This window comes from Dreissena polymorpha, chromosome 3 (genome assembly GCF_020536995.1).
Source record: "Dreissena polymorpha isolate Duluth1 chromosome 3, UMN_Dpol_1.0, whole genome shotgun sequence".
Taxonomy (NCBI): domain Eukaryota; kingdom Metazoa; phylum Mollusca; class Bivalvia; order Myida; family Dreissenidae; genus Dreissena; species Dreissena polymorpha.
In genome coordinates this window covers 140,793,733-140,808,831 of record NC_068357.1, presented here as the reverse complement: position 1 = coordinate 140,808,831, position 15,099 = coordinate 140,793,733, and the positions used below count along the sequence as shown (strand labels likewise).

General features: G+C 33.5%; 1 protein-coding gene across 1 annotated transcript; it reads right to left on the bottom strand.

Moving 5' to 3' along the window:
* Positions 1-11,596: 11,596 nt before the first annotated feature.
* Positions 11,597-14,589, bottom strand: LOC127872644 (ras-related protein Rab-15-like). The gene is made up of 4 exons (XM_052415973.1): positions 14,463-14,589; positions 13,050-13,110; positions 12,584-12,644; positions 11,597-11,659 (listed from the first exon to the last, which is right to left on the bottom strand). The coding sequence occupies exons 1-4, from the start codon at positions 14,587-14,589 to the stop codon at positions 11,597-11,599; spliced, it is 312 nt and encodes a 103-aa protein (XP_052271933.1).
* Between the last annotated feature and the right edge of the window lie 510 nt (positions 14,590-15,099).

Below are 15,099 nucleotides of genomic sequence, written 5' to 3'. Positions count from 1 at the left end.
CATGAAACTTGGTCAGATGATTTGTCCCTATGATATCTTGGATGAGTTTGAAAATGGTTCCGGTTGGTGAAAAAACATGGCTGCCAAGGGGACGTGGCATTTTCCCTTATATATCTATAGTTAAACTCTAACTAGTTAACACTCTAGAAGCCGTATTTATTGTACGATCATCATGAAACTTTGTCAGAAGATTTTTCCCTATGATATTTTGGACAAGTTCGAAAATGGTTCCAGTTGCTTGAGAAACATGGCCACCAGTGGGCGGGGCATTTTTCCTTATATGGACTGAAGAATCTTCATGAAACTTTTTTGTGAGTATATTTGTTTAAATGATATCTTGGATGTGTAAGAAAATGGTTCTGGTCTGTTGAAAAACGTGGCTGCCAGGTTGTTCACTAGTCATGAAAGTTGGTAAGAACATTTTGTTCTAATGACATCTTGGGCTGCACAGAACAGGTCAGTTCCTTTGAATCTCAGGTGAGCGACTTTTGGCATTTCAGGCCCTCTTGTTTAAACTGCTTTGGCCTGTTTTTATCAGAATACACGGGATCATTCTTTGCTTCTGTGTTTTTAGACATTTTCCCCTAGAATACTTTTAAAAAATTTAATGTTCATTCATCTAAACCGGGACTTTTGTCATTTTTCATATTTTTAGATACCTCAGAAAATGGAAGGAGACCTTCCAGAGATGAAGATAGTGCCTTGCCAAACTTATTATTGTTAGCATTTTCAAAAAAGCTGTCAATATCAAGATCTTTTATTAATGTTTCCTTAGTATGTAAATTATTATTTAATAGTTCTGTTTCTTTTAAAATTTCTGATTGATCATGTACAACATTCCCATCAAATGCTCTAAGAGCAGTAAAGTTTTCTATTTAAAGTGCAATTAAACTTTTCTTTATTACAAAAGAAAAACAGTACAGTCCACGAGTTAAAAAAACCCCAGCTCGCTCCCTTTTTTGTCTGCTAGCGAGTGCTTCCGTGACAGGGAAGGCGAGGTGTACTCGCTTTAACGCTGAGCGTTCTTCCGAGTTAACTAATACCCGCGGCGTGTATTACTTTAGCCTAGTCGGTAAATGCAGACAATTGTAATTAAATATTGTTCAAATACTGTGGCTAATAAATCGAATTGTATCGATAACTGTATACATACCGCTTTTCTAATGTTCACGTTTATCCGATGATCCAATATAATTACAACATCACTTTCGATAAAATAATCTAATAACATTTATGACCATAAATATGTTTAAGAATTATATAAACACAACCATATGCCTACGACATTTTTCAGAAGTGTAAAGAGTACACTGCACAACTTATAGAACACAACTTGGACGAGCGAATTTAAATTTAGATTGAATGCAATACGATCATGTACACAAAAATGTTGTACAGGGTCATACGCAGTATGTAAAAAAACGTGCTTCCCGGTGACTTTCTGATATCGGGTAAAAATGAAAGTGGATATCTGTTAACAGTTACACTGCGTTAGCATGCGTGTAAATAAATCGTCTGGATTATTTTATTTATTTTTCTTACACGTACTGCTCTGATAGAGAATACATGTAATATAAACACTGACTCGCGAGTTTTTCACACCTTTATTGACAAAACACAACAGATAAACACCAATTAGCTGTCAAAGGTCGTTTAACCTCTAAGCGATTAAAATCTGTTAAACGGACGGATAAAGCAATGAAGCTGTGATCGTCGCCATCTTTGTACCGAATTGCCGAATTTCAGATTTCCAGTTGCGAAGTCATTTTTTGCCAATTCCCAATGGACCGAATATTTATTATTTCGGTTATTTACACTTTATCCTAGTTTGCGGAATGCATATTTCCGAAAAATTATATATATATATATATATATATATATATATATATATATATATATATATATATATATATATATATATATATATATATATATATACAAATATTGTATATGTATATTCAGAGACGTAGATATTTTCTTAGTTAAATGTGTCACAAGTTTACTGAAATTGGAGCAAAACGTGTGTTTTCCGAGAATAGCGTAAAATGCAGTAATGTTTGTAACGATTCTTACCGTAACCTCCAATGATGTCGCTTGTTTACTGAACTGGTCTGGTGAAAACATAACACAGCAATTTAAAAATAACATATTCAGTCAATGTCAACAAAGAAATCGCTCTAAATTCGCTCTTTAGTTTGTAGCTTTTACCCGCTTCGTTAAAAAAATGGCGTCGTCTGTATTTTTCTTCAAGTCTCGCGAAATCCCGTAACGTGTGAGAACTCGGCACGCTTTATTATACAATATGAGCGACTTTCCAATCTCTGTTATCTACGTCTCTGATATATTATATATGTACTTGTAATAAATGTAATTTTATTTGAAAATCAGAAAGTCAAACAAAGTTTAATTGATCATTATCTCGTTAAACACGAAGTTTCCTCCGCGTTGCCCAATTTTGAGGGCCGCCGCGTCGGCTTATCGTTAACCTCGGAGACCCGAATCATGCAAACTCCGCGTATCGCGGGCCGTTCTTAATCTCCCTCCATAAGCGTGCCAGCGGAGTAGCGAGGGAAATTGGGGAAAACGCGTGGACTGTACTGTAAGTTTTTTTTCCATTTTCTATCCGATTAGCTTTTGAACAAATTATATTTCCTTTAGTGTTTTCGTCTCTTATTAGTTTTAAATAATTTTGATCTATGTGTTTTCATTTTCATTTTCCTGATATGATTTAGTCTTAATAAGTTGCGTTTTTTTAAATTAAATCATGCTCTTTATTAATTTGGCATTTCTTTTAAATAAGGAATATGAAATCATCGAGCCTATGATTTTCATCAATATTGTTCCTGCAAAAAGCTGGTCGTCAATTAAAAACCTATATCCGCATTATAGACTGAATAAATACTTTCAAAAATATTGGCTGGTAGAGCATATTGTATTTTAATTTGTTTATCATTAATAAAGCAAGATAGAAAGGAACACGTTTTTAAATGAGTATACAAATAGAAAAAAACACAATTGTATTATCAGTGGCAGAAAGCAAAAGCCAAGCTATTTTAACCTGACGATTTGTAAAGTTTGGGTTGCTAGTTTTTTTGTGTTTGTGTGTTGTTGTTTGTTGTTTTATCTGCTTATATCGTCTTTGTACGTAGGAATCCCTGATTTTGAATATATTTGTTTTATTTTCTATTTTCTATTCTGTGCAATGCCTGTGCAAGAATCTTCAGATTATTTACAAATAAAAGCATACTTTATTACAAATATCTCTACATGTTTATATCTTGTTCGTATTATTTCGTATCAGTTATAGGAATGATTTTGTTTCCAATATTTTTTTTAAATCTCTTAATTGCTTTTTGTCTAGTGCATATTAGCGTCAATTCATTGACTGCTACTATAACTACTACTAATACTACTAATACTATTGATACTACTACTTATGCTGCTACTACTACTACTTCTTCGACTATTCGTACAACTACTTCTGCTACTACTACTTAAAGTTATACTGCTACTACCACTACCACTACTACTACTAATAGTACTTCTACTACTGCTGCTACTTCTTTTTCTTCTACCACTTCTACTACTACTTCTGCTACTACTACTTCTTCTACTACTACTACCACAACTACCACTTCTACTACTACTACTACTATTACTACTACTACTGCTACTACTATTACTACTACTTCTACTACTACTACTTCTACCACTATTACTACTTCTAATACTAGTGCTACATTCAAAACATCCTTGTGATGCTTGTTCACTGATACAGGTTGTAAAAATCGGGGTGTCATACATTTATTTTTTATTTCAGATTTTAATGTGTCATTTGCCCCTGCTTGTTGCGGGCAATTGCAAGAGTTGTAGCTGGAAGGTACGTTATGTACACACAGAAGAAGGAGCCGCAGTGACTGAAACTGTTGACAAATTAACTGCGGATATACAGAGAGGCGACGATGTTACAATCTTAATATACGATGAAATACTCCCTACCCAGAAGGTCATGTATTCTGATACCGTGAATAAATTTGTAAGTAACACAATTATTGTTCAAAACATGATGAAGCTGTAGTTAACTTGAGTATTTTTTCCCACATTTCTGAGTATTATTGCATTATGGAAGTGTTGAGAATCTTACTTTAGTACCATTCAGAAAGGGTTTAATCACAATAAAAACTTATGTATAAATGGTTTATTTATTTGTACTTGAGCGAAGCAGTAAATATATACTTTCCGGTATTTATTTACCAAACTATAAACATCAGTAAAATTTCAACCATGTGTAAAGGCTTAACATTGGTATGAAGTTGATGTATTCCAGACCGTGTCTAGTGTAGAAACTTCTGTGTTAATTTAGACAACTACATACGACTGATCAGGGTCGGACATCTATAATCTCCCCTCTGCCAATATAACAGCCGCTATACGGCTAGGGCCGACTATTGACTTCCGGTTCAGCTCTGCAGTATGTTATCGTTTATTATACTCATAATTTATTCAAAACTGGCGTTCTATATTTTCATTTCATTCAACTGAATTAGCAATTTTTGACGTTTTTTGTGTGACGTAGTTTATGGGGTACCAAAGTTTATGAGAAACACACCAGTTTAATCTACTTAATTGACTCTGGATTTTCGGGTCAATAATTCAGATGTGTTTTTTAAACAGTAAAATGATACAATAGGAGTTAAAGATTTAAGAAACAAATGAAGCCAAAACATTCTGGATTGTGTGTTTTGTAATACATAATTTAAAACTTTAATTAAATACTAGTAAATCGATCTGACCACTCATTCGATTTCTTAAATTGGTTTTTGGTAAGAATGATGGGCATAAGATACAAGCGTTTCCAAAAAAGTGCTCTAAATAAATTTAAATTAATAGATGGAATAAAATAAGATAAATATCTTTGTACGTTTATTGTTATGGATGTTGGATCGAAGTAGTAATAAAAGCAGGGACCTATACAAACTTTGTTGTATAGGTCCCTGGTAAAAGTGAGCATTTCGTTATTTAAATTGTGTTTGACAACTCCTTTTACGGCTCAAATAGTGACATCGATCTCATCTTCTGTTCCAGTTGTAATCGATTTATCGTTAAAATCAAATATATGCTACGTTTAATTATTATTATTTGCTTTGTTTTCAATGATTGGTGGCTCAATTTTGTTTATCAGCCTCGGCGCCATTTTCTTTCGTTGACGTGGCACGATCGAATTATTTTTAGATATTGAATATCGGCCTAGGACCAATAAGATCATTTATCCCGTTTGTTAAATGTTCATTGAACCAAAAAAGAGGTGACTGGATAAATATTCATACCTCTGGTCAGCAGGAAGTAAAAATGAAGGCACTGCAGTTGGTCACCTTTACATAATATTAAGCAAAATTAATTTTTATGTTCCCCAGTCTATACTGGGGAACATATTGTTTTGACCTGTCTGTTGGTTTGTTTGCGTCAAACTTTTGCAATATTGAAGATAGCAACTTTTTATTTGGCATGAATGTGTATCTCATGGAGCTGCACATTTAAGGTCAAAGGTCAAATATATGGGGCGACATAGTGTTTCACAAGTACATCTTGTTTCAAAGTTAAATAATTGCAGTTTGAACAGCAATTTTAAAATAAACAAGCACATTCATGTTTCTTTAAAGTGTGTATAAACGCAAAAGTCAAAATGTGTATGTACAGTTGAACATCCTATGCATGTTATAGACTGAGATAACTTTGTCAGAATAACACCAAAATGCTCCTATTTGGACTTGCAGAAAGTAGAGAAAGTATGGGGACAATAATATTTTGAGAACCAGTTAACAAACAAATTATCACAAACAAATAAATGTTTGTCGTCTGAAAATTTAATTCCTAGAAGACTGTTAATGCTTTATCTTGATGGATCTTAGCTTAACAAAACTGGTGTGTATTAATCACAGAAATATTCTAAAATACCCAATAAGATAATTGATCAAAGATCCCACAAGTAAATTAAAGAGCAAGATTGAAATCACGAAGTTTTAAATCATAAAGACAGCTATGTTGATCTTCACTTTGGTTTTAATGTGTTGTTACCATACAACTTCACTTTTGCTTTAACCAGACCATGGTTTAAAGCATTGCAGTGCGTTGGATATTTTGTTGCTTTTATATTTAAAAGTGGGTTGCATCGGTACATCACTTTGATATATGTTGTTTATTTTCTCGTTGCCTTTAGTATAGTTATTGTTAAATTAATTTTCCTTGTTTCATAAATTCAACTGTGTCAATAAAAAAGAACACAAATATACACTATTCTTTTTTAGTTGTATAACTCGTGCTAATTAGTAAAAGAACTAGGTAATTTCTGAATGCAACTATACATCCGGATTTTTCTCAAAGCTGTTCACATACATTGTGTTAGGTTTGTAATTCAAACATCGAAAGCTTAACAATTGCTCACATACAAATATACATATATAATTGTTTTATTATGTTATTGTATCAATCTAAATTATTTATTTTCTCTTATATTACTATTGTTTTTTAACTTAAATTTAATCACGCGTGTTTAAGCCAAACGTTGTTTTGTTATTGTCCAATTATTTTAAGGTATAGGGTCACATTAGCCTTTGTGTCCAATCAAAATTGATCTTGGCAATAATTACTTGGATTTTTAAATAGACAGTTGCCTTACAACTTTATTGTGGTTAAATTTAAAACCATGTGTACATTCCATATTTGTATGTGCTACTTGATAGTATTTTTATTTGATTTCATTTTTATAATACATACATTGTTTATGTTGTATACGTTTTAGTTCACCTGGGTACAATGTGCTCATCTTGAGCTTTTGTGATCATGTTATGTCTGACATCCGTCATGAGTCATCAACATTTACCTTGTTAACACTCTAGAGGACAATTATCCAATCTTCATGAAACTTGATTTAAACAATTGCCCCAATTATATTTTGGCTGAGTTTGAAATTGTTCATGTGCGGTCAAAACGTTGATCACTACTAAGGTCAATTACATAGGTCAAATTAATGAAAAGAATGTTAGCACACTAGAAGTCACATTTATTGTCCAATCTTCATGAAACTTTGTCAGAACCTTTGTTGTATTGATATATCAGCTGAGTTGGAAAATGGTTCCGGTATTTTGAAAAAGATTGCAGTCGGGGGACAGGGCAGTTTTTCTTATGTGGCAATATCTTAAGTTTAACACTCTACACTTCTTAATTGTAGTCCAATCTTCATGACATTTGGTCAGAACCTATCTCTGCTGCGTTTGAAAAACGGTTGCGTTTTGTTGAAAAACTTGGTCGCCAGGGGGTGGGGCACTTGTCCTTATATGTCTATAGAAGCAGTAGTAAAGCCTTATGAAGTCTCTAGAATTCAAGTTTATGGTCTAATATCCATGTTTGTTGGTCAGAACATCTGTTATGATGATGTCAGGGAGCCGAGTTGGAAAATGGTTCTGGTCCATTGAAAACATTGCTGCAAGGGAGTGGGGAATTTTTTTATTTGGCTACAGCAAAACCGTGTTAACACTCTAGAAATGTCCACTACAGTCCAATCGTTACGACACTTTGGTCAGATAATTTGTCATAATTATATCTTGGGTGATTTAAAAAAAAATGGTTTCGGTTACTTGAAAAATATGGCCACCATGGGGCTTGGCAGTATTCATTTTATGGATGGTGAAACCTTGTTAATGCTCTCATTGTAACGTTCATTGGACAAACTTAATGTGCACAATAGGACACAACATTTACATGTACTGCAGGGATTTTCATCTCTTACAATTAAATTATGAGTGTGCCCTGAAACCTTATGAGAGGGCCTTAAACAAGAGCTGTCAGAAGACAGCGCGCTCGACTATTCAAGTGCTTGACAGTATAAAGTAAGCCATCATGGGGAAATTGTTCATATTCAATAAGGTCAAGGTAGTATAGTCATATTCTAACTGGAAGAGGACCATAATTGAAACATATTGATCGCTTATTTTTTAAAGAAGTGGTACATTATAGATGATTTTGAGTTCAGGTATATTTTCCACAATCGATTAATCATTTGTAAAGACATAAAACAAACTAATAAGGTTATATTTCAAGTTTGATAGCAATAGCTATAGGCAGTGCCCCAGATAATTATTTGGGTAATAGGGTGTTCACCCCTTTATTTTGAAAAATATGGTTATTTCAGTTCTTAAATAGGGTAAAATAAGTTATTTATATTTATTCCTCAAAATCATTGCTGCTTTAATAAATGTTCCACAGACAGGGTGCAGAATGCACATTTCAACTTTTTCGGTCCCATCATCGGCAACAATTTGTAACCAGGGATATGAATTTTTCTACTTTTGACAGGTTTTTTTCAATCACCGACTTTCCGTTATGTTTTTGGATGTCAATTCGCTTCTTTAAACTGCTGCATACACAATTTCTAACAAATCGATAACACGAATGATTCGGCACATATTCGCGCTTGCCTACTTGGTTGGAAAACATATATTAAACGCAACAAACCGGACGCCTTTCGACCTGGATAAGACATTTTTATTACGCACCTTTATATAAACTGGAAGTACAGACGCTTTACAAATACATGCACGTCGTAAATATTTTGGTCATACTTAATTTACTATGAAATTCAGTACGCATAGTGTTTGAATAACTTCGACTGTTTTGCTCATCCATCATCTAGGCGCTTGCTAACTTTCGAATGAATAAAATCTTCGCCGCCGTACGATAATTATTCCAATGACAAATTACCGAAGTTGAGCAAAGCATTTTCGGTTGAGATTTGTATCATACGCATCAAATTTAAAGAATAAGCGTAAAAGACAAATTGATTTCGTTTTCAATATGCATTATATTGAATTTCTTTGCGTTTTTAAACAGTTTAATAGGGTGAAAAAACGCCGATACGCATCTTATCTGCGCTATATAAGGCACTGTATAGGGATGGTTGGACGGTCTTAAATTATTTTTTTACCATGTTTAAAAAAATGGGGGGGGGAGTGGGGGAGAGGGGAAAAATGAGAATAAGAAAGAAAAAGGGAAAAAATGTTGATGTTTTTTTGGTGGGGGATTTCTGGGGTGGGGCATGTGGGATGGTTTGGGTAAAGTCCATTGTGGTATGTCATGTGAGTATTGTTTTTTTCAAAGTGTGAATAAAATCTGATAATAAAAAAAGAATTATGGCAATTTAATCAAAACTTTTTAATTTGACCTTGAGATTCAAGGTCAAAAGTCAAGGTCAAATTCAACTTGCCAGGTACAGTACCCTCATGACAGTAAGAAAGTATTTGAAGTTTGAAAGCATTAGCCTTGATACTTTAGAAGTAAAGTGGATGTAAACACAAAATTTAACAAAATATTCAAAGTTACTAAGTGGAAAAAAGCCATAATTCTTACAAAATGCTTGTTACAGTTGTCTGCTTTTGTTTATAGATTGGGGTCATGTTGGTAAAGAGGTATGCAACATATGAAAGCAATATGTCAAGGGACAAAGGAAATATTTTATGTGGTACGCAAACTTTAACAAAGATTTATCAATAATAAGCATATTCTAAGTGGAAAAAGGGGCCACAATTCTCACAAAATGCTTGTAACAGTTGTCTGCACTTGTTTGTAGATTGGGGTCATTTTGGTAAAGGAGTATGCAAAATATAAAAGCAAAATGTAAAGCGACATTGAAAATATTTGAGGTGGTACACAAACTTGAACATTCACGCCGACGCCGGGGTGAGTAGGATAGCTCCACTATATATATATATATATATATATATATATATATATATATATATATATATATATATATATATATATATATATATATATATATATATATATATTGTCGAGCTTAAACCTATGAGTGTGCCTTGAAACATTATCAGTGTGCCTTGAAATTATAGGAATATGCTCTGAAACAACATGAAAATGTCTTGAAATATTATGAGGGTGCCATGAAACAGTATGATTTACCTGTGATGGCTGTTGAGTGTGCCTTGAAACATTATCAGTATGCACTAAAATAATGTTAATGTGTTCTGAAACAAAATGATTGTGACTTGAAACAATATGACTTGAAACATTATAAGGGTGCCATGAGTCATTATGCAAGTTCCTTGATTAATAGTTGAGTACCCTGAAACGTTACGAGTGTGCCTTGAAACTTTATGATTGAACCATGGGGCATGATTAGTGTGCCTTTAAAACATTCCCAGTGTACCTTGAAACATTATGATTGAGCCTTGATGGTTGTTGAGTGTGCCTTTAAACATTATGAGAGTGCCTTGAAACATATTGAGTGTGCCTTGAAACATAATGTGTAGGCCTTTAAACATTGTTAATGTACTTTAAAACATCCTGAGTATATATGCCTTGAAATAATAGGAATGTGATTTGAAAAAAAGAGCGCGTACCTTGAAATATTTTGAGGCAATAAACCTAATGTGTGAGCCTTGAAACTTTAAGAAAGTGCCTTGAAGTGTCAATATGGTACCTTATGACACGATGAGTGTGCCTTGAAACAGTATGATTGTGCCTAAAGGCATTATTAGCATTCCTTGGAACATAACTAGTGTACCTGGAAGCATTATGATTGAGCCTTAATGCATCATGGGTGTGTCTTGAAACATTATGAGGGTGCCGTAAAACATTATGAGTGTACCTTGAAACATTATGTGAGTGCTTTTAAGAATTGCAGAGAGCCTTGGAAAAATAGACATTTACAGTGTGCCCCAACACATTATGAGTGTGCCTTGAAAAAGTGTTTGTGTATCTTGAAACCTCGTGAGTAAGCATTTACACATGATGAATGTGCATTGATGTTTTTATACAAATGGCATTGTATTCCATAATTCATTAAATTAGATATATGGTGCAAAGTATATGTTTTTTCAAATAATACAAAGTTTCCTTTTTACAGAGTCAATTTTATCAACATGATTTTTTTTATTGCAAAATAATTAAAACAAGAGTTCTGCGGTCGGAGACATATTCCCCCAAAACTGGGCCTTGATTTTCACACTTATTGTGACAGTGAATTTGACCTTTGACATAGTGACCCCAATTTCGATAGGGGTCATCTACTGTTCAAGGCAAATGCACATGTGAAGTATACACTCAATCTATCAATTGGTTGACGAGTAATTGATCTGGAACGATTTTCACACTAATTGTGACATTGACCTTGACCGTTGACCCAGTGACCCCAATTTCAATAGGGGTCATCTCCTGTCCAAGGCCAATGCACATGTGAAGTATCAAGCCCATCGTTCAATTCGTTCATGCGTTATTGATTGGATACGATTTTCACACTTAATGTGATAGTGACTTTGACCTTTAACCGAGTGAACCCAATTTCAATACGGGTCATATACTGTCCAAGGTTAATGCACATGAAAACTATCAAGCCAATCGGTCAATCCCTTTACAAGTTATTGATTGGAAACAAACTGGTCTACCGACAGACACACGGAACGACCGACAGACCGACCTTCATCCAGCAAAACAATATGTCCTCTCTTCTTCGAAGGGGGCATAATTAATGAATATAAAGTGCATGTACATGTAGAATGACACAGTTATATCTCTTTTATTAGCTTTAACCATCTTGGAACAGATTAATAAATTTTCTACTGGAAACGTCAAATACAAGTAGTATACCCTGCAAATAAATAGTATAGTTACACTTTCTGTCATTTTCAAGAACAACATATCAGTAAAGAACATCATTCAATTTTGATAAAATGGGAAACAAGTTTGTGCTATTGAATTTTTAACTATTCAATTAACTTTTTTGGGCCCTTAGAAATCTCGCTTCTATCATTTCTGTAAATTTAAGGCATTCCTACAGTTATTTAGAAAGAGCTCCCTCAGAATAATTAAAAACACTTGTATTTGCAAACATAAATTGAAATTAAAATAGCCTTCAGAAGCACATTGATATGTTTGGCTGCTGATAGAGTAATGGAAGGTTATCACTCTTTGCATCATACCGATTGCAAATGCAACCATTTTCATTAAAAGTCATACTTAAAACTTTGAACAATTTGTTTTAAGCAAGATTGCATCAAAAGTCATTGCCTGTGTCTTTTGAAAGATTCAGTTAACTTTCCCTGCGTGGTGATCAAACGCTTGACTGCTATGTCACTCAAGTGGACAACATATCCACTACACCACTGAAACCTGTAAAGTCTTGAAAAAACAAAACCAGGGATTTCAATAGCTTTTGAAAATCATGAGTCAAATGACCCCATGTTTTAAATGTTCAGGAGTCAAATGAAATTGTTTAGGGGTTCAAAATACTAAAGTCTAGATATTTTCTTTCTGAATATTTGTTGATTGCTCTGCAAATAATGCTTTGTAAAACTTTTAATGTATTAACAAAAATTAACAATTTGTGTAATATACACTGTAAAGTGCATTTTTGTGTAAGTTTCGTGGTAACATTTGCATTAAATGATGCACGGCAGATAATATGGAGGGGTAAAAAGTGACAATATTGCAAAATGCTTGCAACAAAAACCAGGATTCTGTTTCAATTGAAATCATTGCATAACAGCATTACTAGATAGTTAAATCCCCCTACCTGTGCACGTCTATAGAACTGCTTGGTTATTGCCCCAAATCTCTCCTGACCTGCAGTGTCCCTGAAAATGCACAATATTTAGAAAGTTTAACTTACACTAAAAATCACAAAAAATTGTAATACTGTGTTTTTAATCCTTAAACACCTTTTCATAAAATCCTTTTTTATAAAACAAAGCAGTAACTAACACAAGAAAAAGCCAGTGTACATATTCTGGTTCATTTTTACGATAATTTGAAACGAATCTTGTTAATTTTGAAAGACTGCTACACAGATTATCCGTTTTTAACAGGCCAGATTATAGCTTTGTAGATTTCTTGCTTTCAAGTACCTGTAATCATATGAAATTTTACTAGCTTAGCCAAACTGCTGACTTTACTGACAGCTACATGGTTAGACAGCCTTTAACTGTTTTTCATGTTCATAAATGAATAAGAACTAAGACAATTGCAACACACTTTTTTACCAAACTTGCACCTTCACAGTCTGACCATCAATATCAATCATCTTCGTCTTGAAGTCAATACCTACAGAGTACAGTGCATAAAATAGGCACAACTGTGGTCACTCAAAAACAGTACTACAGTGTGCGTTTTATATACAAAACATTTGTTTTAATATGAAACTTGGCAATACCGGTACATAAAACCGTGTAGTAAAACTTAAAGATGAATGCTATAAAATGATTTCATGTGTGGTCGTGTAGTAAAGACTTGTGGTTGCTCTTTTTCAAGTTTTACACTAATTTTATCACTAATATTAACGCACTCCAGGGCAATAGATAAGATTTTGGGTTAATTAGTTTTCACTGCAAGCTTTTTGTAACAATTAGTTTTTTCCTTCAACACTATTTGTCAAATAGTTTTTTTTACAATTTGATCAAAACATTCATTTATTTCTGGATCAGATTAGCGCTTCATTTTTGAATATTGATTATTCTCAGCAATTCTGATTCCAATTAAGTCATTATAAATTCACAGTGACAATGGTTGTTTGTAAATTTTATAGTACAAATTGTATATTGACAAATGGATGATGGAGTCATTTTGTTTAATCCAGTTTCAACACTCCTGCCTTTCAGTCTCAGATCATACTCACATTGCCAATGACAAGCCAGTGGAAATCACGATGTTGTTAGATTTTGAGACACGGAATCCGCAGCGATCTTTTGAGCCGAATATTTCAGAATCTGACACCACCTGTGCTATAAAATCTGATAGTATACTCTTCATAATGTCTTTTCCCGACGGTTTGGGTCTCGTAACGAATTGTAAAATATTGGTCGCATGTCGTTTATGAAAGTTTCCTTACCCGACCGCGTTTAACAGAGAACCTTTTGCCGAGCTTATTTCGGAGGAAGTAACTTTTTATATTAACACCGGCCAAAAACGGTGTCTATATGAAATAACTGAAAATATTAAGTCCGCACTAAAAGTTACAATACACTAATTATAATTAAACGCCGTACGGCTGAAAACGGAACAACTAAAACGACGAAGACTCGATTTCAATTCGTTTTCCATTTTCATAATCGTTTTCTGTACGATGGATTTTTAATTTCAATTCATTTTCTGTCATATACAAATAGTAAAAACGATCAAACGAACCTTATCTGTTGCCCTGGCACTCTGAAATATGGTAAAACCAGCAAAGACTGATATTATTAAGTGAATAATTGCTAATTATTTTAATAAAATACCTATTGCAGGATAAGATACTAAGATTTTGGTCATGGTTTCAATATTTCTGGTAAAGAAAACATTTGTTTCCTAGTATAACGATTTTTCTAACAGAATCTTTGCAACTATCACTTTTTGTAACGGTAACTTGCAATATAAATGGAACGCAGTAATGTTCTCTATCTCATTTCTTGGTTTACCTATTGTTGAAATATGTGAAGAGTTGAAATCATCCGAAGAAAACCTGCATAGCAAACAAGTTTTCCCAACCCCTGTCTCTCCCACCAGAAACAAGCGCAGGAGATGGTCATATCGCTTGGAGATCATTGTCAAGATCTTATTAACACTCAGATTTTAACGTAACATTTCTTTCCTTCACTTTTAGGTTGTCAGGTCTTGGTAACTTTTCTACAGCAAGAGATGTTAGTAAAAAATTTATGTTCATAACTTGGGGCGACACGAATTACCAAATCTACCCAAATCTACATCAAATATACCTAAATCTTTAAAAAAATAATTATTTTACATCATGTTTGTGTAATGCTTCTTCTTTACTCGTCACAATGTTTAATTTCCCAATAAAATACTTTACATCAAATATAGGTTACACACCACTTAATATTTGATCTTCCCAAATCTACCCAAATCGGCATCAAATATACACAAATCCTTTAAAAATAATTATTTTACATCATGTTTGTGTAATGCTTCATCTTTATTCGTCACAATGCTTAGTATTCCAATAAAAATACTTTAAATCAAATATAGGTTACACACCACTTACTATTTGATCTCCCCCAAATATAGCCAAATCTACATCAAATATAACCAAATCGT